At 37.9% G+C, this 26,722-nt stretch overlaps 1 protein-coding gene across 1 annotated transcript in view; it reads right to left on the reverse strand.

Moving 5' to 3' along the window:
• Positions 1-11,970: 11,970 nt before the first annotated feature.
• LOC128014026 (uncharacterized) overlaps positions 11,971-26,722 on the reverse strand; it is a 37,389-nt gene continuing 22,637 nt past the window's right edge. Inside the window, exons 2-4 of the mRNA XM_052597266.1 lie at positions 13,826-14,698; positions 12,338-12,773; positions 11,971-12,016 (exon numbers count right to left, since the gene is read on the reverse strand). Coding sequence (XP_052453226.1) covers positions 11,971-12,016; positions 12,338-12,773; positions 13,826-14,698 — 1,355 coding nt within the window. The remainder of the gene's footprint in view (positions 12,017-12,337; positions 12,774-13,825; positions 14,699-26,722) is intronic.

Genomic DNA, 26,722 nt, shown 5'->3' on the forward strand with positions numbered 1-26,722 from the left:
ACACTCTCCCTATATATTGGCTTGTCTCACGTCTTGTGTTTGTGAGAACGTTGTTTAATGTCCCTACCTCTGTCTGTTTGCTTCTGTGTTGTATGCGTTTGGATGTCCGTGTCTTCCCCGGAACCTCATCCACTCTCCACACTATCACTCAGCATCAGACTTACCTTCGGCTCTATTCCCCGCAGTTCCTGTGCCATCCTCTCCTGCTGCCTCCTCACCATCATCACCTGGATTACTCACCGTCTCCCCACCATCTTGGATTGTCGTCTTCCCAGCATTGTTACTGTACTCTTGTTTGTTTGTCTCATTTTCATTAAATTGTTAACTCGCATCTGTTTCCAGTTCCTCCTTCACCCAGTCGTCACTGTTTCTATGGTGTTCGGAGTGTTTTTAGGGTGTTGCGAATCTGTTTCTACGCCATTCAGAATGTTTTTAGGGTGTTGCGATGCTGTTTCTTTCTATGCTGTTCGGAGTGTTTTGAGGGATTTGCGATGGTGCTTCAATGGTGTTCAGAGTGTTTTTAAGCTGTTGCAATGCTGTTTCTATGCTGTTCGGTGTGTTTTCAGGGTGTTGTGATGCTGTTTCTATGCTGTTCGGAGTGTTTTTAGGGTGTTGCGATGCTGTTTCAATGCTCTTCGGAGTGTTTTTAGGGTGTTGTGTACATGCTGGACACACGCACATGCGGCTTCTATGCCGTTCAGAGTGTTTTTAGGGTGTTGTGTACATGCTGGACACGCACATGCTGTTTCTACACCGTTCTGAGTGTTTTTAGGGTGTTGCTATGCAGTTTCTATGCTGTTCGGAGTGTTTTTAGGGTGTTGCGATGCTGTTTCTATGGTGTTCAGAGTGTTTTTAGGGTGTTGCGATGCTGTTTCTATGCTGTTCGAAGTGTTTTGAGGGTGTTGCGATGCTGATTCTATGGTGTTCAGAGTGTTTTTAAGCTGTTGCGATGCTGTTTCTATGCTGTTCGGTGTGTTTTTAGGGTGTTGCGATGCTGTTTCTATGGTGTTCAGAGTGTTTTTAAGCTGTTGCGATGCTGTTTCTATGCTGTTCGGTGTGTTTTTAGGGTGTTGCGATGCTGTTTCTATGCTGTTCGGAGTGTTTTTAGGGTGTTGCGATGCTGTTTCTATGCTGTTCGGAGTGTTTTTAGGGTGTTGTGTACATGCTGGACACACGCAAATGCGGTTTCTATGCCGTTCGGAGTGTTTTTAGGGTGTTGCGATGCTGTTCGGAGTGTTTTTAGGGTTTTGCGATGCCGTTCTGAGTGTTTTTAGGGTGTTGTTATGCAGTTTCTATATTTCCATTCTGTTCAGTGTGTTTTTAGGGTGTTGCGATGCTGTTTCCATTCTGTTCAGTGTGTTTTTGCTGGACACACGCACATGCTGTTTCTATGCCGTTCGGAGTGTTGCTATGCTGTTTCTACGCCATTCTGAGTGTTTTTAGGGTGTTGCTATGCTGTTTCTATGCTGCTCGGAGATTGTTTTTATATTATTTATATTCACGAAATATCATTATTATGACCTGACATTACCCTCTCATGGATGTGAAGTTTTCACCATTTCCACATGGAAAGGAACATAAAAGAAGAGCGGTCACATGAGCAGGACACGCAAATGGCTGAAAATATGCTCAACAGATGGAAAAAGGCAAAAACTGACTGGAAACTGACAGTGTCCCACGGAGCTATCCACTGCATCTGAACTTCAAAGAAGCATCTGGATCAGCCCAAACCTCCCCAGAGAAAAACTTCCCCTATGGACTCAGAGAGATTTGACTTATTAAAATTTCAGTGTCCAACGTCATGTCCAATGTCAAAAATAAAACATCATTTTACCAGGTTATGAATCTAGTGGAAATTATGTGCAAGTGCATGTTCAAGGTTACATGTCAACCAAAATTAAAAATATTGAATTATAATTTGCTTAAATAAAATCTAAAATATGTGACAGCTACTCATATTTTTCTCCCATATTTTCATTATTTTTATGCAACAACAAAAAAAAAAGAAAGAAAAGGAAAGGAGAGGAAATGAAAGGAAAGGAAAGAAAAAAGGATTTCTGAAGACTATTCAGAAGCCTCATGCGATAATATATGAGCATGCTTCTCTTTGATCAAAATTAATGCAATGATCAAAATTTATAATTCCAGGCCGCATGTCGTGAGTCTCCAGAGCAGTTTGCACCCCACCCCCCCCCCACCCCAAAATAGGAAATCTGAAGTGCACAGAATCTAAGTGCACATCAATACTGCATTGGAGTTAGACATTTGTCTGGTTGATTAAGCAGTGCTGCCAGCCTTGTTTATCATCTCATGAGGCCCGCAGGGTTGATCCACAGACTTCTGTCAGAGGAGCTTCTTTTTGACTTCAGATATTGAAATAAATCAGAAAGTGTGTTTACATAAAAATACTGCCTGTCAATCACAACAATGAAACCTGAATCTCATTTACTATATTTAAGCATTTTTACCATTTCTAATACTGTTTTATGTTGTTTATTTTACATTGCTGGTTTTAGATGGCATTAGAGGTAATGTGAAAAACTTTATTTTAAGGCACATTTCTCGTCTTGCATGCATTATTTCATCATCACACCTTACTCGAATTAAAGAAAGTTTGTCTTCATAACATTTCATCAAATTGCAACAACATGCTGTGCTTCTGAAAAAGCCTTCCTTTTCAGATGATACCATCAGTTCCTCTCAGCTAACAGGAAGTGTTCGCAGAACTTTGACTTGAGTTATGAACAAACATTCTTCCAGTTCAAGCTAACAGTTTTTTTATTCAGTATTTAAATTGTCTGGAAAAATAAGTTTTGTTTTAGTTGTTCTTTGCAAAAAAAAAAAAAAAAGAAATGGATTAATAAATAAAAATCCTTGTAGAAACCATTCTCAAAAACTTTCTGGCAAAGTTCTTTAAAAGCTCTAAACAAAAATGTTCTTCAGTAACATTAATAGAACTTACTTTTGTTTTTTTATTTATATAGCACAATAAAACAACGTTGTTGACCATTGACCATTATCAAATCAAAATAATAAAACACCAGACAATACAGTAAAACAGCATACAATGGCATGGTACTGTACATACAGAGGGAATGGTGCAAAGGAATAACACGCTCAGGATGACTGATATTATAATCCTTTTCCAAAAGGTGAGTTTAAAGATTTATTTTAAATAGAGATTCTGTACGGGTTATTCTAATAGATAAATGTACACTATTCCACAATTTGGGGCCAACTATGGCACTTTTTAACCTTGATCTTGGAGCCTTTAACAGTTTCCAATTTGATGACCTTAAACATCTAGCAGATTAGTTCAAAGTCACAAGTACCGATAAATAAGAAGGTGCCATACTATATTAAAACCTTAAAAAACAAAGAGTAAAATCTTAAAATTGATTATTAAACATACCGGCAAACAACACAGAGATAGAGTAAAACAGGGGGATTTTATTTTGTATAGTCATATTTGTAAATACAATTTTAAAATCAAGATGTACTTGCAATTAAAATATAACAAAGTGATATGCACGGCGGCCCCACATCAACGTAAGCTGATGAAAGGTTGCGTAAAATTTTCTGAACCATTAAATAGAATTACATCCCATGTCATTCAGAGGAATGACCGAGAGTGCTCTGATTTGTGCCGGGCCCAGGAAAGAATTTCAGGGGAGAAATAGGATGAATTAAGCTACCATATATAGCAACAATTGGCTTCAGCGATGTGTGTGAACATTTGAAGGAAATCAGAGGGCAATGATACATTAAACTGGGTTTTGTAATCCACCTACTGTACGTATGATGCTCTCAAAGACCTGAACATGAGGAGAGATGATTAGCAGGATGGCTAAATCGTGTATGGATGGAGAAACCAGAGGAATGTTTTCCCATTCATTGCTGTGTAAGCAACAAAACTGTGTCTTGTAAAGTTACAGGCTATTCAAAAGTAGGTAAAGCATGTGTGTGTGTGTGTGTGTGTGTATTTCAACAAAACTTGGGTCAGACCTTCAGACCGTTCTGACTCTGTATGCTTTATCTTTTCTAACTGATCGAACATTTTGTTTAATCGTTGACCAAATCTAGGAAAAGTCCCTTTGAGACGATCAGGGACTCTAAACTTTTGGACAATAACACACATTGTGTATTCAAATGTCTATTCACTAGCAAAGGTTGACAACTATCTTAGGACATGCTTATTTGTGCTAGCGATATGCTAACAACATGTTACCAATATGTCAGTGTAAGGAACATTAAAACACGCTAGCAATATGCTAAATCATCATATGGAGCATGCTAGCAACTTGATAACTCATGTTAACTACATGCTAAATAATGCTAGTAATGCATCACATAATGCAAGCTACACTGACTCTTTAAACTTCAAGCTTTTCAGACTTCAAGCATTTAAAGTTTTAATGCAAGGCTTCAAAGTGCTAGTGCACAGCTCGTGTTTGAATCACTGTGAAGCGCAAAGTTTTTCCCGCCATAAATCTCCTGAGGCTGGAACTTAAACCCCAAATAAATACTAATACTGCTAAAAGCCTGTTGAGGAAAGACTTGCCAAGAGGTCAGATAAATCAGCGATCATCTGCTGCCAAGAGTCAAAAACTCTTGAGATCCCTCACACTTCAGTTTTTACAAATAAACGCCTGCCTCACGCCAAACTGATATTACTCCAAATCAAAGTTATCTTTGTATAACATGGTAAATGTGAAACAATACATGTTTTTATAATAATTATGTTGATTGAGACAAAACAGGAATGTGTAAAAAAAAAATGCTTGAAATGGCATTACTTCACAATTTATAGTTGTAATGTGGTGTATTTCGAATTATTACAAATCTGGGCGGGGCTTGATTATCGAATTTGTTTGTTAAGTCTGACGTCATGCATCATCGCTTCCACGTCCAAATGCTTCGTACCAAAAATAAAAATACATGGTGCTAATTTACGTGAACAATCTAGTGTAATATAATCATAAAATTTATCTCCATATCAAATTTCCAGATGCTTTCTTTCTTTGCTTTCTTCCTTTTGTTATCGTTAAAATATTCGTATCTTTGATGCCATGATCCCTGAGTCTGTACACCATAGTACTTTTTTAAAATGTTTAGCATAAATGTGTGATATTAATAGTGCCCACAATCGGCGTTGAGATGGTTTGTGGTGATCCAGATAGCCTTATTGGTATTTGACATCTGCTAAAAAAAAACTCGTTACGGAGGTGAGCAAGTTTTGATAAATAATAATAATAATAATTAAATATCAAGACATTATTTACTTTATTTTCTTTGGAATGACACTACTGATGAATAATTCACAATAAGACAGAAAATAAGAAAGTAAATATTTAATATATGTATTCAGTAAAGAGTCAGAATGTCAGAAGAGTTCCCTCTCTTTGATCTAGTCTGTAAATATTGTTCCTTTATTTTACTGTAGCCTACATCTGTGGAAAACTTTAAGAAACCTGCAAAAATACATACAGAACAACCCATTAGCATTTACAGTATTACTACATCTCTTAAAATAATAATGCATCCTATGGGAAAGAAGCTGTGAAACCCAAAGTAAACATGCAGGAGCTGCTTCGGGACACCAATAAACGCTTATATCAACAATTAGCTTCATTTGAATATGAGTCTACAGAGAAAGATGGATTCCAGATGGAGACTCATGTTGAGAGTAAGCTCATGGAATATTATTATTCCCCGGAACGGTGACGGACAGATATATAAACGTGCTTAGATGCTTAACACATTTCCAGCTGTGGCTGTGACTGTGTGGCCTTCTTCACAGCGTCCCGATGGTGTTTCCAGAGCTGCTGGAGCTTCCCGTCTGCAGTGAGGAATTCTGAAGCCCCTCCCATTCCCCAAACGTCTCAGATGTTACGTAATTCCCTCTCAGCCTGAATGATCACTTTCAAAGGAAGGCAGAAATACATTTTGAAATAAATATTCTGAAGAATTCCAGTTCAGAATATTACATCACCTTTACAGAGTGAAGATCAAAAGATTCTGTCCTCTAAATAAATGTGTTTCAACTCTGTAATAAGACAAGAAATTTCAAAGATTTATGTTTCTGAAATTTCATTACGACTTGATGGCATATTTAACAAAAATATTTGCATGTCTATCCAATTTCTGCCAAATTCACCTGGGGTGTCTTGCCTTAAAAGGCACACAAGCTTCAGAAAGTTTTTTGATCTCGGTTTAAACCCACCAAATGACTCACAACACTTAGACGCATTTGCCTTTATGGAATTAAGCTAATCCAGATGTTTATTTGATTTATTGGTAATGTTGGAATCTGTGCGAGGCTTCTAGCTGTGATCATTCCGTGTTTCTGTGTTGATAATCAGAAGCTTCTGGCCCTGGAAGTGGAATCATTTCTTCGCCAAAAGGAGCGGCTCATTTTAACAAACCCCAGATATTAAAAAGAAAAGTTGCACTGCTGTTCAAACTCCTTGACAAATATTATTGTTTAATTTCCCTATTCATACGCACATTTCTGCACAAACAGTGTGCTCAGCAAAGAAAATGTTGTAGTTGACAGGAGTTCAGCATAATTTTTTCTTTATGAATGTTTAACTTTGCAGAACAGCAGGCAGTTGAACTGCTCCGGACCAATGAGGGAATTATTAACAACTTTGTTTATTAGATGTTAGCATGATTAACAAAAAAAAACCTTGTTGTTGTGTTTGCTCCGAATGCATGGCTATTTTTGAATGACTGTCAAGATCAACTCTCAATATAATCTTTTTACCAGCATGATGGTGTAGTTATGACATGGACCAGCAGGAGGCTGAAAATGAGCAGATCTCCACATCTTTAGCTCCAATCTGACTTGAGATGAGTTTCAAATGAATACCCTCAGATTCTAAAGAATAGTCATTTTTGTCAGCATGAATCAAATGAGATGAAATAATGGAGAAAGGTGATCTTGAGACTCTCATTAGCTGCATTCATCTGTTATGACAGGTGTTTAACGCTGGAAGAGCAGACACCTCCGGATCAGTGCAGAGCCTGAAAAAACATGGCAAAAGCAGCTTTGAAATTTCCAAGAAGCCGCAGCTGCAGAGATGTTAAGCGTTCTCAAATGTAGTCTGCAAGAGTCATACAAGGACACACAGGGAACATCGAACCATCTCAAAATGTTCTGGTAAGGTTCTCTTAAAGTTCATCCAGTAACATTAATAGAATGTTCGTTTAAAGTTATTTCTTCTTAACTAATGTTCTCCAAATGTTAGCACCAAAAAAGTTAATCATACATCATCAATGGAACTGGAACTTTTGTTTGTTTTGTATTTGTATTTGTATTTTTTTAATGTGAACCCGAACCTATTGATTTTTAAATGTTACTTGTTTTAAATATTTTAGGGAACATTCAAAAGTAACATTCTCACAATGTTTGCAAAATGCTAAAATTGAAAGTTTCCTAACATTTGCATAACCACAATTTTTTTAAAGGGATAAATAATAATAATAATAATAATAATAATAATAATAATAATATATATATATATATATATATATATATATATATATATATATATATATATATATATATATATATATATATATATAATTTTTTTTTTCAGAAATGGGATCATACAGTAAATGGTACTTTAAATATCGTCCCTGAATGATTATAAGATGGGATTTTTGTTCCAGAAGTTCACAGAATACCATAGTATTACCATGGTACTCGTCTACAAAAAATTTAATAAAATAACAGTTTCATGAAATAAATAAAATCCAATACAATACTATTCCATGTGACAAATAACAACAAGAACATGAAACTTTTTACTTTTTAAAAAACTGTATTTATCTTTATAACTCAGATCTGTTTTGCTGTGCTGTCTAGCTTTGGGCCCTGAATGTTGCTTTAATATCTAAATGAGACATTATAAACGTTTCTAATATCCTAAATCTCCAATATTAAAATGCCTGAAGCACTGGAGACAAAGGAAGAAATAATATCATTGTTCACGGCTGAAAATCCCTCTGAATGTTGTTTTTTCTTCATTGTATCTGCTTCCTCGATAATCCATTGTCAAATGACAGCTTTTGCTTTCTTTAAAAGCAAACTCTTGACCTCAGTGTTACTACATGAAATGACCCGTATGTGCGAGATGAAATAGTCTGTTTTACGTGGCATTTGGGAGCTGCTGCGTAAGAGGGCTTTATACAAGCCATGAATCTTCAGGGACAACATGTCCTCCTTAAATCACAGCTTCAATTTAGCGTTTAGCTCAGAGATCTGTCAAAACACAAGCATGTGTACAGAGCTAAAAGTTCATAAAAGAATATTGTGCAACAGTTTCCAACTTGCTTTTTGGACAAGCTTAATTTGACTCTTGAGAAAAACTGATTTGACAAAGCCTAAAGTTGTTAGCTGGTCTTAATCGGTTTAACCGGCCAACTGAAGCACCCCAAACCTCTCTAAAACCTGAAAACAGACTGGCTAAATCAGATCAGCCAGGCTGGGAGACCAGATAAACACTTTAGGCTGGTTTAAGAAGGTTTGTTTTTAACACAAAAGATCAATAACTTGAACATAAACTCACCACAATACTTTTTATACTTCTTCAGAAAAAAAGTTGCCATTGTGTGAAGATAGTAGGAAATCAGTACAGCAATGATTATATATTGCAATCAAACTTATGGCACAGTTTGGTAGATGTGTATGTTGTTTGAGAATTGGCATCATCTGGGGTCCTCTGAGGGGTTGGCATCATCTCTTCTCAGGTGTTCGGTCATCTCTGGTCTTTGTAAGGACTGGATTCAGACTAAGGCTTGTGTGATTCATAGTTACCTCAGGATGGCAATCCCGTGGCAGAAACAGAGAAGCAAACAGAGAAAAATTAGCTGCTGTTCCAACCAAGTAAAAAATGATATGTTCAACCCAAGCTAAAGAATAATAATGTGTATTTGATCAGAAATAACTGAAGTAGAAGGTTAAGAGATAGATTATGTGAATTTTTAATCTAGATTTAAACAGAGAGAGTGTGTCTGAAACCCGAACATTATCAGGAAGGCTATTCCAGAGTTTGGGAGCCAAATGTGAAAAAGCTCTACCTTCTTTAGTGTTATATTTATATTTTAAGATGTTATTTATTAATTTGATGGTAAAGCTTGATTTTCATGATCCATTATGCAAAAATTCAGTGTCTGAAGTATGTGGGAAATTGTTAAATATAATGTATTATCATAAAATATCTTCTGCATTTTTGAATCCTTTTCAGAAGTGAAACTACACTGAAACTACAAAAGGTGAAAACATTTACTGATGCTCAAGAAGGCCAAACAATGCATTCATAGCAGGGGGTGTATTTTTTTGAACAGGATGATGATGTGTAAATTCTTCTCATTTTGTTTAAAGACCATATTTTTTAATTTAGTTCTGGACTTCAGAATCTACATATATACTTATATATTTCCCAGAATAAAAATGAGGTATAATTTACCCTGATCAACCTCTGTTTCTTGGTGCATTGTTTGGCCTTCTTGAGCATCAGTAAATGATTCCACATTTTGTAATAGTTATGCATGAGTTCCACAATTGTCCTCAGTGTTAAAAGGTGGATTTGGATCATACAATAACTTTTGGAAAGGGTTAAAATATGCAGAATATGCTGGAAAACCAGATAATGTGCAGGAGCTGGGGATTTTTCTGAAGAACAGCAGGCAGTTAAACTGCTCAGGACCAAAAGAGTCATGAACAACTATAACAAAATATGAAAACAGTTGTGGTTCATCCAGGAAATGACATAGTAGGGTTCAACTGAACTATAAACACCATGTGACTAACGGCTCTGTGGTAAATTACTGACATCATGACATCACTGACTGACTGCTGATATCAGAAGAATGTCATCAGTCTATTTCACAAACATTCACAAGAGCCTTCAAGAAGAAAGCAACCTATAATATCTATTTAAATTTCGCTTTTCTTAAAAGCGATATACACCTTAAGAAAACTCAAAAACATCTCTAAAGTCAGAACAACTGAAACACTAAACACACAAGCACTTGAAAAAATCACTAAAGGAAGAAGAAACTTAATTACAGTGTTCTTCGTGTAGCGATCTAAATTGTTAGATGCAATTACAATCATGAATATTATCAAAAGTATAGTGAGTGTCTCTCCAAACAGTGCATTGAGCACAATCACACACAAAATTGTGAGTTCAGCACCTACTGCACAAAACAGAAATAACAGGTATAGTTCTCAGACATTGAGTTTTTTTTTTTTTTTACTCAAATGATAAACCTAAAAATGCAAAAGCACCGTTTGAGACTCTAAATGCAGCATTGCATGCTACAAAAACTTCAGACAAAGTCCTTACACTAGCGATTGATCCAAGAGTCACTCCTAAACCAACTGTGAATAAAACCTGTTTTGATTTTTCTATTGTTACTGACTTGCGAAATATTTGACAAATGCAGCCACAACTGTGGAGCACAGAGTCAAATTTAGTGCAAAAGCAACATGTGGACTCAAAGCATTCCTTAAAGATGCCATAAATGTCACGAGTCCAGCTAAAGTTGCCTCAAATATTAGCTGTGAAACTGAAGGCACGGACAAAGACGGACAAGTTTGCCGCTGCTCAAAAGCCAATCAGAGCGTTCATTTCAGCCCTGCGGCATATTTCCCAACCAATCAGGTTTCTCGTTTCAGCTCGGGGGGCGGGATATAAGTGTGCCTTCTGATATCGCTGAAGTAAAATACTGCTTTATCCACAGTAAGATGTTAGGGAAATGTGTCTGATGATAGATATAATCTATGACATCTGAAAACAGCAAAATACTGAGTCAACATATTCAAATGGGAAAATAAACTGATTGGCTGTTCAAAAAAATGGCTACATATAGGAAATGTATCATAAATATTACTAGTGTTGATAGTTTTTGTAAAATTCAGTGAAATGAGCCATTGTACTTATAAGGAAGACAAAAATCATACCTTGGAGGGACATGGAAAAAGTCTTGAATAATAGGAAAACTCTTAGAATAACTTTTATGTTCCACAGAAGAAAGACAACCATACAGGTTGGGAAAGACATAAATATGAGTAAATTATTACTCAGTGATTACTTGATTATGAAGTTCTTGATTTTGGTGAACTAAGTCTATCCCTTTAAATAAAATACAAATACATCCCTTTAAGTAAAATAAATTACATGACTATAAGTATGAAAATATACTTAAGATATTACTTATTTTAACTTACGTTACTGGATTATAGATAAACGTGCTCTCTTTCACTTTTATTCCTGTATAATACTTGGTCAAATTACAGCTCTGCTGATGATGTATTATTTAGATGACAAGTGTAATGCTGAGATGGTTTGGTCCCACACTCAACTTGAATTAAAAAGGAATGGGATCCAGGAGATTTGTGAGTTGCTCAGTTGTGACATTTTGTTTTATTCCATCCTCTTCACAGGTTTTCTGAACTGTATTATCAGCATTAAAGAACACAATAGTAATGCTGGATAAAACCAGAAAGAATTTAGGAAGTATTCCAGATATACTTTAAGCAAACTCTACAACATCTCTAAAATCAGAACAACTGAAGCAGTAAACACAAAACCACATGGAATCAACACTAAGTCGATTGTAGTGTCCTTCATGGTGGGCTCTAATTTGAACATTGCAGTTGCAGTCATGATTATTAGCAGAATTATTGTAAGCATCTCTCCAAACAGTGCATTTAGCAAAATCACACACAGCACTGTGAGTTCAGCACCTACAGCACAAAACAGAAATAATAGCAATAATTCTCTGACATTTAGTTTTTGGGGCTCCGATGATGAATTTATGACTTCAAAAGCTCCAATCGTGACTCCAACAGCAGCACAGCATGCAGTGAACACATCAGACAAAGTCCTAATGCTTGCAATGGATCCAAGGGTTACTCCTAAACCCACTGTCAGTGTAAAAAAAACTTTTTTTTCTTTATCATTTGACTTGCACACTGGTAGATAGTTTATAAGGGCTGCCACAACTGTGGAGCACAGAGCCAAATTTAGTGAAAAAGCTACATGTGGACTCAAAGCATTTCTTAAAGATGCCATAAATGTCACGAGTCCTGCTAAAGTTACCACAAAAATGAACACTGTGCGCTTCTGTTCAGTAGCCAAAACAAATGCAATCAGTGAAATTATCAGACTCCATCCGACCAAAACTGTCATGCATTGTAGATGAGATCTTACTTTCTCCAAGTTTACCATCTATTTCTTTTAGCCTTTGTAAAAGCTCCAGTCTTTCAGCTTCTAACTGTTGTCTCAATACTGAGTGAAAGCTGTGACAATTGAACCAAACTAACTTGTCTATTTCCGCTATAAGAGTTGCTCTTTGAGCAGGTTTTGTTTCAGAGTCTCTTATGATGTGAATTCTTCCTCCACATGCGTTGATCATTTCTCCAGCAATCCCTCTGGATGCTCCTGTCAAAGGTTCCTGGTGGTTTTGGAGCAGAAGAACAATGCAGTACTGCAGGACTTCTGCTCCCAGCAGCTCCTGGGCTCGTTTCTCAATATCACACTGTTGTGATTGTTGATCTTCCAGATTCAGGAGCATTAAAACGGCGTGAGGTCCAGGAGACGAGAGAAACAGCGCTGTTGTGAAGGTCTGTCTCGCTGCGTCCTCCTCACAGAGGTTTGGTCCAGTGACCAGCATCATTCTACGAGCCCCGTCTGTAATTACTGGAGTCTTTACAATCTCTCTGTCCTCCTGTCCTCTGTCTTTCCTTCCTGACAGAAGATCTGCAGCATCTTAATATTACTTATTAACATTTGTACGTTTCATACAGTAAGTTGGATTTTATTTACAGGTTAATCTTCACATGAAGTTAAATCACAACAACATGATGTGAAAACTGCATTGGTTTGTCTACAGTCCTGCAGAGGAGGTAAGTGGACAATTAACATATTTTCATCCAGAGCTAGAGGATCTTACCAACAAGTAAAATGTATACATAATAATGAGTCTTTTGTGTTTTAGTCAATGTTTGTGATTTACACTAGATTAGGGTTCCTCAAGTCTTGTCGTGTAGAGCCAATGCGCTGCAGAGTTTAGGTTCAACCTTGATCAAACTCTCCTACCTGTGATTTTCTAATGATCCTGAAGACATTGATTCGCATGCTCAGGTGTGTTTGATTAGGATTAGAGCTAAACTCTGCAGGAAAGTGGATCTTGTGGGCCAGATTTGAGGATCCCTGCACTAGATTAATGAAATCTGCTTTTGCCAAATTACTATTAATGAACCAAATCATAATGCAACATTAAACAAGTAAGAAACTGATTACGTTTTCTACTATTGCTTTGGGAAAATTCACTACCACCTCTAAAATGGACAGAATGACTAATCCAATAAACACACAAGCACATGAAAAAAACAGTGTAAGACAAATTAACCAGAGTACAGTCTTTATCATTTCATTGTTTAAATGGAAAGTCATAATTGTCAATCCTAATATTAGCAGCCTTATTGTCATCATCCCACCAAACACACTCACAAACCAAATGGAAAATGTTGCCCCAAAGGTACAACACAGAAATGACCCTAGTGCTTGTATTGACTGTTCACAGCTAATCATTGTGGCGAAAACACTGAATGCAAAAGCACCAACTGTGACCCCAGGAGCCGCATAACATGCTATGAGCACATCTGCCCATGTCCTAGTGCTGATGATTGTTCCCAAGACCAGAGCTGAACCCATCAAAAGCACGAAAGATATCATTTTAGCGCATGGAAGTATTAGCAGCCTGAAAAAAAATATTATGATATGACTTATGATTAATCTGAAGTCTTGACAATTGCTCTTAAACTCAATATCAGCTAATTTAGAGTCTTTTGTAAGAACAGTTGCTAATGATGATAATAAGGCCAAATTAAGTGGGATGGCAAGATCTGGACTCAGAAAACGTCTTAGATAGACCATAAACAATACAAATACAGTAAATGCTGCACCATAAATCAAATTTATGTCCTTTCCTTTAGTGTAAATAGCAAGAGCAGTTACTGAAATGAAGAAAATCCATCCTATGATTCCAACTGCTCCTCCAAAAGTTTCATATATTACAGATAAAACCTGGTTTTCATGCATATCTTGAATGGTTTCTTCAGTTTCTAATTTATGAACTGAATAAAAGCTGCCACCATTGAGCTGAACTAACTTGTCTATTTCTGCTATAAGAGTTGCTCTTTGAGCAGGTTTTGGTTCAGAGTCTCTTATGATGTGAAATCTTCCTCCACATGCGTTGATCATTTCTTCAGCAATCCCTCTGGACGCTCCTGTCAAAGGTTCCTGGTGGTTTTGGAGCAGAAGAACAATGCAGTATTGCAGGACTTCTGCTCCCAGCAGCTCCTGGGCTCGTTTCTCAATATCACACTGTTGTGATTGTTGATCTTCCAGATTCAGGAGCATTAAAACGGCGTGAGGTCCAGGAGATGAGAGAAACAGCGCTGTTGTGAAGGTCTGTCTCGCTGCGTCCTCCTCACAGAGGTTTGGTCCAGTGACCAGCATCATTCTACGAGCCCCGTCTGTAATTACTGGAGTCTTTACAATCTCTCTGTCCTCCTGTCCTCCGTCTTTCCTTCCTGACAGAAGATCTGCAGCACTGAATCTGGACTGACCTCTGACCCCCACAACCAGGATCCTCACTTCATCAATGTCATCATGAGAAGCTGAAAAGGAAAGTTCAATCATCACACAAAGAAAAAAACTAATTGCCAGTGGAGTAAGAAAAAAAAATCGAAGATACTGTATGTTCTCTGATATATTGTATGTATATATATGTATATATGTGTTTATGTGTATATATATATATATATATATATATATGTATGTATGTATGTATGTATGTATGTATATATATATATATATATGTATATATATATTAGGGGTGTAACGGTTCACAAAATTCATGGTTCGGTTTGATAAGAAACACTGATGTCACGGTTCGGTACGGTTTGGTACGTTTTAGATACAGCAAAATGTAAAAACATCTCAACTTTTCAGAATGCCGCAAGCGCACCGCGGGTCATGTGACAAGAACTAACCAATCAGCTTCATCCTTTCCTATAACAACGTTGAAAGCTCAGCCAAGATGAAGGAACAGCTGATCATAGTTGTATATGGATTGCAATTTTGAAATAAATTAAGTAGCAGAGCTAGCCTACTGCAAGCGATTTTCAGAGCTGCAAATCCATTTATCCTTTGCTGAAATTTCCGCGTCTTCATGGAGAGAGCACGTCATTGTTGCTTAGCAAAGGCAGATGCCTCAGGGGCGCTTCTGCCCAAGCACTTTGGAAAGGAGGAGAAAGACGCACCTAGCGTTTTCCACGCGTTTTTAGGCGCAATATGTGAACGGCCCCTAAGGCGCTCGCTCACTCAGCACGCGCAGAAGGCTCGTTGCAAAATGTCTAATGCATTTATCAGACCAGAAATAGAAGATTCTCCAATAACCAACAGGTCTGGTGTTTGGGTGCACTTTGGATTCCCTGTAAGCTATAATGGTGATGACAGAATGAATGGTAAATAGTAAGGTCTCATATCCGCGGCTATAATGTAAATGTAACGTAAATGTAGCCTACAAATCGCCGCGGTGATGTCTTTTGCCCTGTTTGAATCAGTTGGAAATGTCTGTATAAATGCTGCAGGGATAGATGGTTGCGTGTATTTTTCTCCTTTTTTCCGTCTTTTCCCAGATACTGACACACTAAGGTGATGTCGGCGTAAATGAGTTGACATGTTTCAAGTATTCCCGCTGGTGTTTTTTATTTTTTTTATTTTTTTATTCCCGCTGCTGTACCCTATTGTCATGTAGCAAATGCGACCGTTGTTTTTTTATCCACCACTCACTTGCCATCACCTTTATAGCTTACAGGGAATCCAAAGCAAATGCACTCAAACACCAGACCTGTTGGTTATTGGAGGATCTTCTATTTCTGGTCTGTTAAACGCACTGGCCACCGCATACCGTGCATGAACTGCTCGCTCACTCAGCGCCTGACTGAGTAGCCTAACATAAACATATAAGTTGGTGTTTTTTTCTTCTTCAGGAGTGTCAGGGGCGTTGCCTGTTACGTCGTTTGGGTTATTGGGCTACCTTGTTGAACGCATATCATTATATTTCACTTTTTTTTGTTCAAATATAATTAATTAGTTCAACGAACCGTTCGGTACATAATGCGTAATGCGAACGGTTCAATACGAATACGCGTATCGTTACACCCCTAATATACATTAATATATATATATATATATATATATATATATATACACTGATGGGCAGTAGCATTGCTACCACCAACACTACACCTCGTAACGTCATTGGCTCCTCAAACTGTCAGTCAAACCTCATCAATCCACCTTTTTCGTGAATGAAGTATGGCGTGCAGTTTGGAGCATCTCAGCTTGTTTGCATTCGGAAGAACTGTTGATTTAATAAATATAGTGTTTTCTTTACTCAAGAAACACAACATTTATAAAGGCTAATGTTTTTGTATTTGAGGAGCGGAGAAGAGTGTCTCAGCATTTGTTGTCAAGTCACAGTCAAATACAGGTCAAGATAATGTTAACTGCATCTCCTGCACTCCATCAAGCCTCTCCCATCATAGCTGTCACCATTCAAATTAATGCACAATCTGTATAGCATGTGTGTAAGACTCAAATACAGTTATGAAGTAATAATTGTATGACGAATAATTATTTCAGTGAGTAAAACTGACTGTGTCTATTATGGACTACATGACATTATTCAATTATTATTCAATTATTTTTTAAAATATTATTATTTTCAATGATTGTCCCTGCAATAATTAAAAATGAATTTTGTCTAAGTCGAAATATAAGGTAAATCCAGCCCTGTACATGATACTGATTTTTGTTTCTAAATTGGTTTGGAACAGTTGTTGAATAAACAACTAAACTGAACTATTATACCTGTCTGTCCGCTTGACTGACAGTTTCATAGATCACTGAGAGAGCAAGGACTTGGTATGATGTTGGTTCAATATAAAATAATAAATTAGTAAAAAAAAAATAACTTGGATGTAGTTAACTACTTTTGCCATTTTGCTGTCGCTAAGCTTGCTACATTTCACAGGGCTGTAGTGTTAGTGAAGTGAAGCTTCATTTAATGAAGGGTAAATATTAGCTTACTCTAAATTGCTTGAAGAACTGTAATTTTTCATTCAGATGAATAATCAAGTTGCTAACAATGCTTTTATTGAATTTTCAAATCCCAGAGAACACAAACTGAAAAGATAAAGAAAAAAAGCAGCTACTAACCTTCTGAATATGTGATGTCAAATGCAAGAATCAATATTAGCAGCCAATTTGCATTTATCTTGTTTGACTTCATCTTATAACCACAGGTATGGTCTCACAAAATGAAGTTCAGAGCTGGGATCGTTGTGAGAAAACCAGAAAAAACCCGTAATGTGCTTAAAGGAGTTGTGTCATTATCAGGTTTATGATCTATTTTCTGTTTGACTGAGTTTTCAAGATTCCTGTCATTTGACCATGTCACCATTCACCATGTCACAAAGCTCAGATCATCTCAGACTGGTTTCTTGAACATAACAATGAGTTCACTTTACTCAAATGGCATCCACAGTCACCAGATCTCAATCCAATAAAGCAGCTTTGGGATGTGATGGATATGTTTTAATGAGAGATTCGCATCATGGATGTGCAGCTGACAAATCTTCAGCAACTGCGTGATGCTATCATGTAAATATGGACCAAAATCTATGAGGAATGTTTCCAACACCTTGTTGAATCTATGCAGCAAAGAATTAGGGTAGTTCTGAAGGCAAAAGAGGGTCCAACCCTTTGCTAGCAAGGTGTACCTAATTAACTGGCCAGTCAGTGTATATTAGGGATGTCAATGTTATTAATGCATGCATTGTCTCTTTTGCATAGATTTGAACACTTTGTTGGCATTAATGGAAGTGCATTAGCATTAGCATATAATCGTACTTATATCACCGCCATTAGTTCGTAGCAGTGAATGAAGATGTATCATATCGATCACAAGTGCAGTATGGAGTACCTCAAGGCTCACTACTAGGGCCGATACTCTTCACGCTTTATATGTTACCCTTGGGAGATATCATCAGGAAACATGGTATTAGCTTTCACTGTTATGCTGATGATACTCAGCTCTATATTTCTTCGCGGCCCTGTGAAACACACCAATTTAAAAAAACGAATGGAATGCATAGTCGATATAAAAAACTGGATGATGAGTAATTTCTTACTGCTAAATTCTGAAAAAACAGAGGTGTTAATTATAGGACCTAAAAACTCTGCATGTAATAACCTAGAACACTGTCTAAGACTTGATGGTTGCTCTGTCAATTCTTCGTCATCTGTTAGTAACCTAGGTGTGCTATTTGATCGCAATCTTTCCTTAGAAAGCAACGTTTCTAGCATTTGTAAAACTGCATTTTTCCATCTCAAAAATATATCTAAATTAGTTATTAGTAATTAGTAATGCTTTATTGGGTGGTTGTTCTGCACGCTTGGTAAACAAACTACAGCTAGTCCAAAATGCAGAGGCAAGAGTTCTTACTAGAACCAGGAAGTATGACCATATTAGCACGGTTCTGTCAACACTGCACTTGCTCCCTATCAAACATCGTATTGATTTTAAAATATTGCTTATTACTTATAAAGCCCTGAATGGCACCTCAGTATTTGAATGAGCTCCTTTTAATATATAATCCTCCATGTCCGCTACGTTCTCAAAACAATTTGATAATACCTAGAATATCAAAATCAACTGCGGGCGGCAGATCCTTTTCCTATTTGGCGCCTAAACTCTGGAATAACCTACCTAACATTGTTCGGGAGACAGACAAACACTCTTGCAGTTTAAATCTAGATCAAAGACCCATCTCTTTAACCTGGCTTACACATAACATACTAATATGCTTCTAATATCCAAATACATTAAAAGGATTTTTAGGCTGCATTAATTAGTTAAACCGGAACCGGGAACACTTCCCATAATACCCGATGTACTTGCTACATCATTAGAAGAATGGCATCTACACTAATATTAGTCTGTTTCACTCTTATTCTGAGGTCACCGTAGCCACCAGATCCAGTCTGTATCCAGATCAGAGGGTCACTGCAGTCACCCGGATCCAGTACGTATCCAGACCAGATGGTGGATCAGCACCTAGAAAGGACCTCTACAGCCCTAGAATTCACATAGGCTGGTCCATTCTCACAACATAACAGGTATTAAACATTTCAAGTCATTTTAATTACAAGAATGAACTTTAACAATTTGCTATGTTTATATAAAATTACATTTTAGCCAAAGAGGAATTTTAACTGATTTCAATGTTTTAACTTTAAGTCAAATAACTACGTCCGTCCACTGACTCAGTAGAATGACAAATAAAGATTGTAAACCAAACCAATATAATAATGTCCTTTTATTTGATCCACTGCAAAGATGAATATATAAGAATTGTGTGGTATAAATCCAGGCCATCACAGACCACATCTGTAATGACAGGAGCAGCTTCATTTATGTTAAGTATAGTAAACTAAGTGTATAAAATGTTAGAGCTTAGGATATTCGTGGTTCATTCTGACTCCATTGAACCCAAGGTGCTACCTGTAAATTGTCACTGCAATGCTTCAATGAATATCTTCATTAAGATCGTCAATGTCCTCATCACTCTTTCTTACAATGGTGTATTCCCACACATTTCCATCAGAACCCGCAATTTCAACAGAGCAATTTAACCAGTAGCTTGTCTGTTGGATCGGACCACACAGGCCAGCCTTCGCTCCCCACGTGGATCAGTGAAACTTGACCCGCCCATGACCCTGTTGCTGTTTGACCACTGTTCCTTACTTGGATCACTTTTGATCAATACTGACCACTGCAGACCACAAACACCACTACAAGAGCTGCAGTTTTGGAAATGTTCTGTCCCAGTCATCTAGCAATCACAATTTAGCCCTTGTGAAACTTGCTCAAATCCTTAAGCTTGCCCATTTCTCCTGCTTCTAAAGCCATATTCATTTTGTATGGTGCATTCACACAGTATAAGCGAAGCCTGTGATTTTACTTGCATTTGCATGGTCGATCCGCACGGGATTAAGATCACAGACAACCTCTGCAATTATTACAAATGACTGGAGGTCACCAGGTAATACTTATTTCATGCAAAATGGGCTTAACACATTAGCTTTGAGGACAAAATGTTCACTTGCTGCCTTACTTCTGAAGAAGTCATGTGTAAAGCAAGAATCAATATGGCGATCCAGTTTGTTTTTGTCTTGGTTAATTTTATTTATTAATCTGGTCGTCTCCCACAAAGCAGGTTTAAGAATTGACAATAGCAAACCATCACTTGGTTGGGTCTCACAGTTCTTGCTTCAAGTTTTCTTTATCAGCTGATCGTTGGTTGTAGTTAATGATTAGCTCTACAGTCTGTGCAGATGAAAGTGTGATGTTCACAATGAACAGCCAGTCACATAAAACATGAAGTGATTCAGCTAAATCACTTCCCTGCTGTAGTACAGTTGCTATGAAAAAAAATGATTTAAATATATTAACAGGTTAAGAGGAAACACTGCTGCAGTGAAAGCTCAAAAGGAATGTTAAAGCGTCTGAATGTATGTGATTGGAATATATTGAATTTATTCATTTATTCATTTATAATTTATGTAGATCGACAATAAGCTTACAAATGTGTAAGCTTTGCCATTTGAAAAACTTTATATAATTCTGTATTTTAATACATTGAAATATTCAAATTAAAAGCTTAATATTACTTGTCAAAATATTATTGCTCGTAATGCATTTAGGGTTTGTAGAGTATAACACTGATCACTTAAAAGACTTCTAGGTGGTTTATATGTGGCACCAATGAACAAATCATATTTGCAAGTTTCATACTTTCTGTTTTATGTTTATTTGCAGTCAGATCTCCAGATGTGAACCTCTAATCTGCACTGCTGGTTAAAATCAGAGGAATTAAGTGGACATTTCACAGACATCTTTATCCAGAGCGACTGCAGACTGTTATAGTGAGTGCTTTTGTTCATGATTCATACACTTCTCTGCTAAAAGATATTAAAGATTAATTTCTAGTGCAGTTTTATTGATGTGAAAACTGCATTGGTTTGTCTACAATCCTGCAGAGGAGGTAAGTGGACAATTAACATATTTTCATCCAGAGCTAGAGGGTCTTTCCAACAATTATAAGTAAAATATATATAGTCGGCTGCAAATATGTCTTGACCCCAAAAAATTCTAACAAAAGGTTTCTCAGTGTTTTACAGTAGCATCAAATGTACTTAAAAACATACTAAAAGTTTACCAAAGTTTGACTCCAAGAAAGGCCCCGTTTTTCAAAATGGCTGCCGCCAGGTCCTTAAAATGACCATTACTCCTTTGTATTCCTCCTAGACCAGAAATATTGGTGCCTGATACATGTTTTTGCCATGTAATATTATAGCTAGCATATTTGCATGATAGATAAGTGATTACAAGTCCAATTATATATAAAAGCAATTGGTTACAATATGTACAATTTCCCTTAAGTACATGCAGGTACATGTAAAACAAAATTGAATATCATGGAAAAGTTATTTATTTTTTGTAATTTAATTTAAAAAAGCAAACCTTTTATATTCTACATTTATTGCACATGCACAAACTGAAATATGTAAAGAGTTTTTGTTTGAGTTCTGATGGTTACGACTTACAGCTTCAGTATCTCAAAAAATTAGAATATTTTCTCAAAGATCAATCAATAAAAGATTTACAAAACAGAAATGTTCAAGATCTCCAAAGTAGGTTTAATTATGCTATCAATACTTGGTTAGGGCTCCTTTTGCAATTACTGTCTGTGATACTGCAGGTTGCTTTGATGGGGCCTTCAGCTCCTCTGTATTGTTTTTCAGATGTTACTTATCTTCCTATTCACAACACCCCATAGATTCTCTGTGAGGTTCAGGTCAGGTGAGTTGCCTGGCCAATCAAGCACAGTAATATCATGGTCAGCAAATCACTTGGAAGTGGTTTTGGCAGTGTGGGTAGGTTGTGAGGGTTTTGCACTTTGTTTTATGTTTTGTTTCTTGTGTCTAGTATCAGCACATGGCTTTGTTAATTGTTTTCTCGGCCATGTGCTCCTTTAGCCCCTCCTCCTTGTTTCCTGTTTACCACACCCCCCTCGTCAGCTTGGTCAGTCTTATTGTGCTCAACTGTCCCTCATGTATTTTCCTCCTTATTTATAGTGCCCCTTACCCTTTTTTGTTTGCTGGTTCATGGTCATTCACACCCTCTCTGTCTCTGTATGTGGCTGAACACGCGCCCGTGTCTCCTTGTCTGGTTGGTCTTGTGCCCTTGTCTAGTCCTTGTAGTTCTATGTTTTTGTCTTGCTCCTTATTTTAGTAATTTGTTTGTTCTTGCTTTTGGCTTTTATTTTGTAATATTTATTTGGCTTTTCTAGTCTTGATTCTTGTTGGTTAAACTGGTAATTTCTTATCTTGTTACTTAACCTTTTATTAGTTCATTGGCTTATATCTTCCCTTGTCTTGAGTTTAATTCGTGTTTTTTGTGGAGCTTTGTCCTGTCTAGTTTTGTGTTCGAGTTCATGTCCTGTCCCCGTGCGTCCTGCCCTGGTTCTACCTACCTGGCACTTGGTCTGTTTCAGAGTCAGTGGTTAACAAGTGTCTGAGATCTGCTCTACGGTGCCTTGTGTGGTCTTCTCCATCAGCCTGGTTTTGCTGCCCCCTCTGTTGCCAAGTATTCTGCCAGTTGTTTCCTGAAGCTTTCCCAGTGGCCTCCCCTAGCTGTTCCTGTTAACTGTTATCCTGTTGTGTTATCTATTGTTCACTTCACTACCCTCTTGCATCAGTCTGTTTTGTCAATAAAACCTTATTACCTCCCAATGAAATTGGGTCCTCCCTCCTAGATCCCTGACATAGGTGCTAAATTCCTGCTGCAAAATTAAATCAGCATCTCCATTAAGCTTGTCAGCAGATGGAAGCATAACGTGCTACAAAATCTCCTGGTAGATGGCTGCATTGACTTTGGACTTGATAAAACATAATGAACCAACACCAGCAGACGTCACGGCACTCAAATCATCACTGACTTCAGAAACTTCACACTGGACTTTGGATTCTGTGCCTCTCCAGTCTTCCTCCAGACCTTGAATTCCAAATGAAATGCAAAATTTACTTTCATCTGAAAAGAGGACTGTGAACCACTGAGCAACAGTCCAGTTCTTTTTCTTCTTATCCCAGGTGAAATTCTTCTGATGTTTGTTTTTTTGGTTTCAGGAGTGGCTTGGTTTTAGGAATGTGACTGCTGTAGCCCTTTTCTTAAAGATGTCTGAGTGTGGTGAACCTTGATGCACTTCGGCTTCGACCCCAGCTTCATCCCACTCCTTGTGAAGCTCTCCCAAGTTCTTGAATCTGCTTTTCCTGACAATCTTCCCAAGGCTGAAGTCATCCCTGTTGCTTATGCACCTTTTCCTACCACACTTTTTCCTTCACTGAAGGACTTCAGTGAACTCTTTGAAACACTTCAAAGACTCAAAGTTCAGTTGTTCATCAGTGGACCACTCCCGGCAAGGGGAACAAATATGTTTTCACGGTTGCTTGGGCTGAACACATGGCTACAAAGATCTTGTAATATAAAAGGAGTAAATTTCATCGACAACTTCAATCTTTTCTGGGGCCATAGACAATTGTTTAAACCGGATGGCCTTCACCCAAACAAACTTGGTGCAAGAGTGTTTAAGGACAATATCTACTTCTCCCTCCGTCATCCTTCAGCAGTGTGTGTCAATCCATTCAGCACACACACACCGGGTCCAAGTCATCATGTGGTTGACGTATCCCACAAGGACACTGATAACACCACACAGCCAAAACAATCACTGCTGATAGACACTATCCCTGCTGAGCCCTGTCCACAGAGCTCACAGACTGACTGTGATGTATCAAAAGAGCTACAAGATTCACCACCCAAGTACGACTTTCTGGAAAACAGCCAGGGAAGCCAGGACAACACATCACAGCCACCGGAAACACCAGAGACACAGCCCATCTCACCAGACACATTGTCCCTCTCTCCAGCATCTCCACTTCTATGCTTCTCACAGAAAATGGAGGAATTGGTGTATGTTGGGACTAAACTCTCTCACTCATTTGCTGCTAGCAAAACAGCGGGCCCCCCAACCACCAAAGCCTGTGGGCCCTGTTCCTATGAGAGCTCTCCGACCGCTGCCACAACGCCAGGGTCCAAACCCTCTATCTGCTGAAGGTGAACCAAAAACAACTGATAGCAGCTCTCAGTGATATGTGTCGGGTCCCCGCTATAATAGCAGCAACATTCACAAATGCTTACTGAACAAGCGGAAACCCAGTGTGCCTGTAGCTTTCTCTATTTCAGTTTTATCACGTGATAGAAAGTCTAAGGCCTTCTCAAGCCGAAGGGCAAACTCATCTTATCTGCGGCCTATTATGCATCAAACTAAGATTGATGTAAAGACACCAAGCACTGCCATCAAGTTAGCACTTTTAAACATTCGCTCACTAAAAAATAAATCATTTCTAATCAATGACTTTATAACCACAAACAATCTGGATTTTATGTTTCTAAACGAAACATGGCTAGAAGACAGCTGCAGTGCAACAACCCTAAATGAAGCAGCCCCTCCTAACTTCACTTACATGAGTGTTTGCAGGACTGTTAGGAGAGGTGGGGGTGTAGCTGCTCTATTTAAAGATGTATATCAATGGAAGCAAAGCCCCTTTCACACTGCACGTCGGACCCGCAATATTCCCGTAACATTGCCTGGTCGCCTTCTGTGTGAAAGCAACCACGTCCCGGAATTGCTTACCGAATCGAACCCGGGTCGGGGACATAGTAACATTGCGGTAATCGATCCGGAACGAGCGCTGTGTGAACAAAAGCCAGATCTAATTCCGTATCGAAGTGATGACGCGCGTTATCGCGCGACTCTTTTACCGGCTGTTTTGAAGAAAGATCAACATTCGCGACGAAAACATATGTGCAAACTGTAATGAAGCAGAGATCAGTTAGTTCCACACTTTCCGCGCTGACTCAGAGATCGTTTGCTTGCTTCAGTTAAAGTATAACGTGCCAAGCGTTGTCGACTTGTACATTACACGTCACGCGCTGATGTCACGTGTCGTTACGGGATCTTCAAGGGCTGTGTGTGAAAGCACGCACATATACCGGGTCATCACTGGCAGTGTGAAAGTGCCAAATCTAGCGACCAGGGAACAATTACAGGAACACTTTACCCCTGTATTTGCCGGAATGGCAGTGTGAAAGGGGCTCAAGTGTCATTTGGTCAGTACTTGTCTTTTGAATATCTAGGGATTGTGCTGAAAGGTGCCCCACGCATTCTGTTTATTATTATTTACAGGCCTCCAAAATACTCTTCAGCATTTGTTGAAGAGGTCACAGAAATGTTATCAATAATTTCCTCAGAGTTTGACTGTTTTGCAATTGCAGGGGATTTTAATATTCACATAGATAATGCAGAAAACAAAACTACTAAAGAAATGATAACGGTTCTAAACATATTTGACCTGATTCAGCATGTGCATGGACCCACACACAAAGGTGGACACACTCTGGATCTAATCATCAGTAGGGGTCTAAACATTTCATCCATTGTTATTAAGGACGTAGCACTATCTGATCACTTCTGTATTTTCTTTGACATATTGATCTCTGCTTGTCACGATCGGTGTACAGGAAACACAGAGAGGGAACCAATTGTAGGTAAGTCATTTATTAAGGGATAATCCAAATGGGTAAACAGTCCAGGCAGGGTCAAAACCAGAAGATCCAAACAACATAAACAAGACACGAACACAAGGCAAGGCACAGCAAGAATGACGGACATGAATAATACTCAGACATTAAACAAGGACTCCGTAACACAGACTCAGACAGACAGGGTATAAATACACAGAAGGATAATGAGGGAACAGGAGACAGGTGAGGAACAATCAATTACACAACAAGGAGGAAGGTGACCAAATAAGGGAACAGGAAGTGATATGGTGACAGACACCGTGAGAAAGGAGGACATCTAGTGGAATATAGATCTGTCTCTGTCAGAAGGAGATGCATGAAGGAGAACACAAGTGTACTATTTATGGAGGCTATATATTTAACACCAAGCATTTCTGCAGACTCTGTTGATATTCTCCTTGATTCCTTCAACTCAAAAGTTAAGAATGTTATTGATGATATTGCACCAATAATAGTCAGTAAGAAAACAGACAGAAATCAGTTTGGAGAAGATCAACAGCAGTTCAGATTATGAAAAGACAATGCAGAAAAGAAGAGCGGATGTGGAGGAAGACGAAACTTGAAATCCACTATAGCATCTATAAAGACATCCTTCATGCTTTTAATGTGAAACTAGCCACAGCTAGACAGAACTTCTTCTCAAACCTTATAAACAGTAACTTAAATTCAGATCGTCACGTCGGAGCATGTTCGCGACTTGGTTGATCGTTGATACAGATCGGCACTTCGGAGCCTGTTCGCGACTCTGTTGATTCAGATCGGCATTCTTTGATGAATAAAATGTTAAATAGAAGAGCATTTATTTAAAATATTAATATTTCCTAACAATATTCACAGTTCAATAGTTTGGGGTCAGTAAATTTTT

This window comes from Carassius gibelio, chromosome B25, assembly GCF_023724105.1.
Source record: "Carassius gibelio isolate Cgi1373 ecotype wild population from Czech Republic chromosome B25, carGib1.2-hapl.c, whole genome shotgun sequence".
Taxonomy (NCBI): domain Eukaryota; kingdom Metazoa; phylum Chordata; class Actinopteri; order Cypriniformes; family Cyprinidae; genus Carassius; species Carassius gibelio.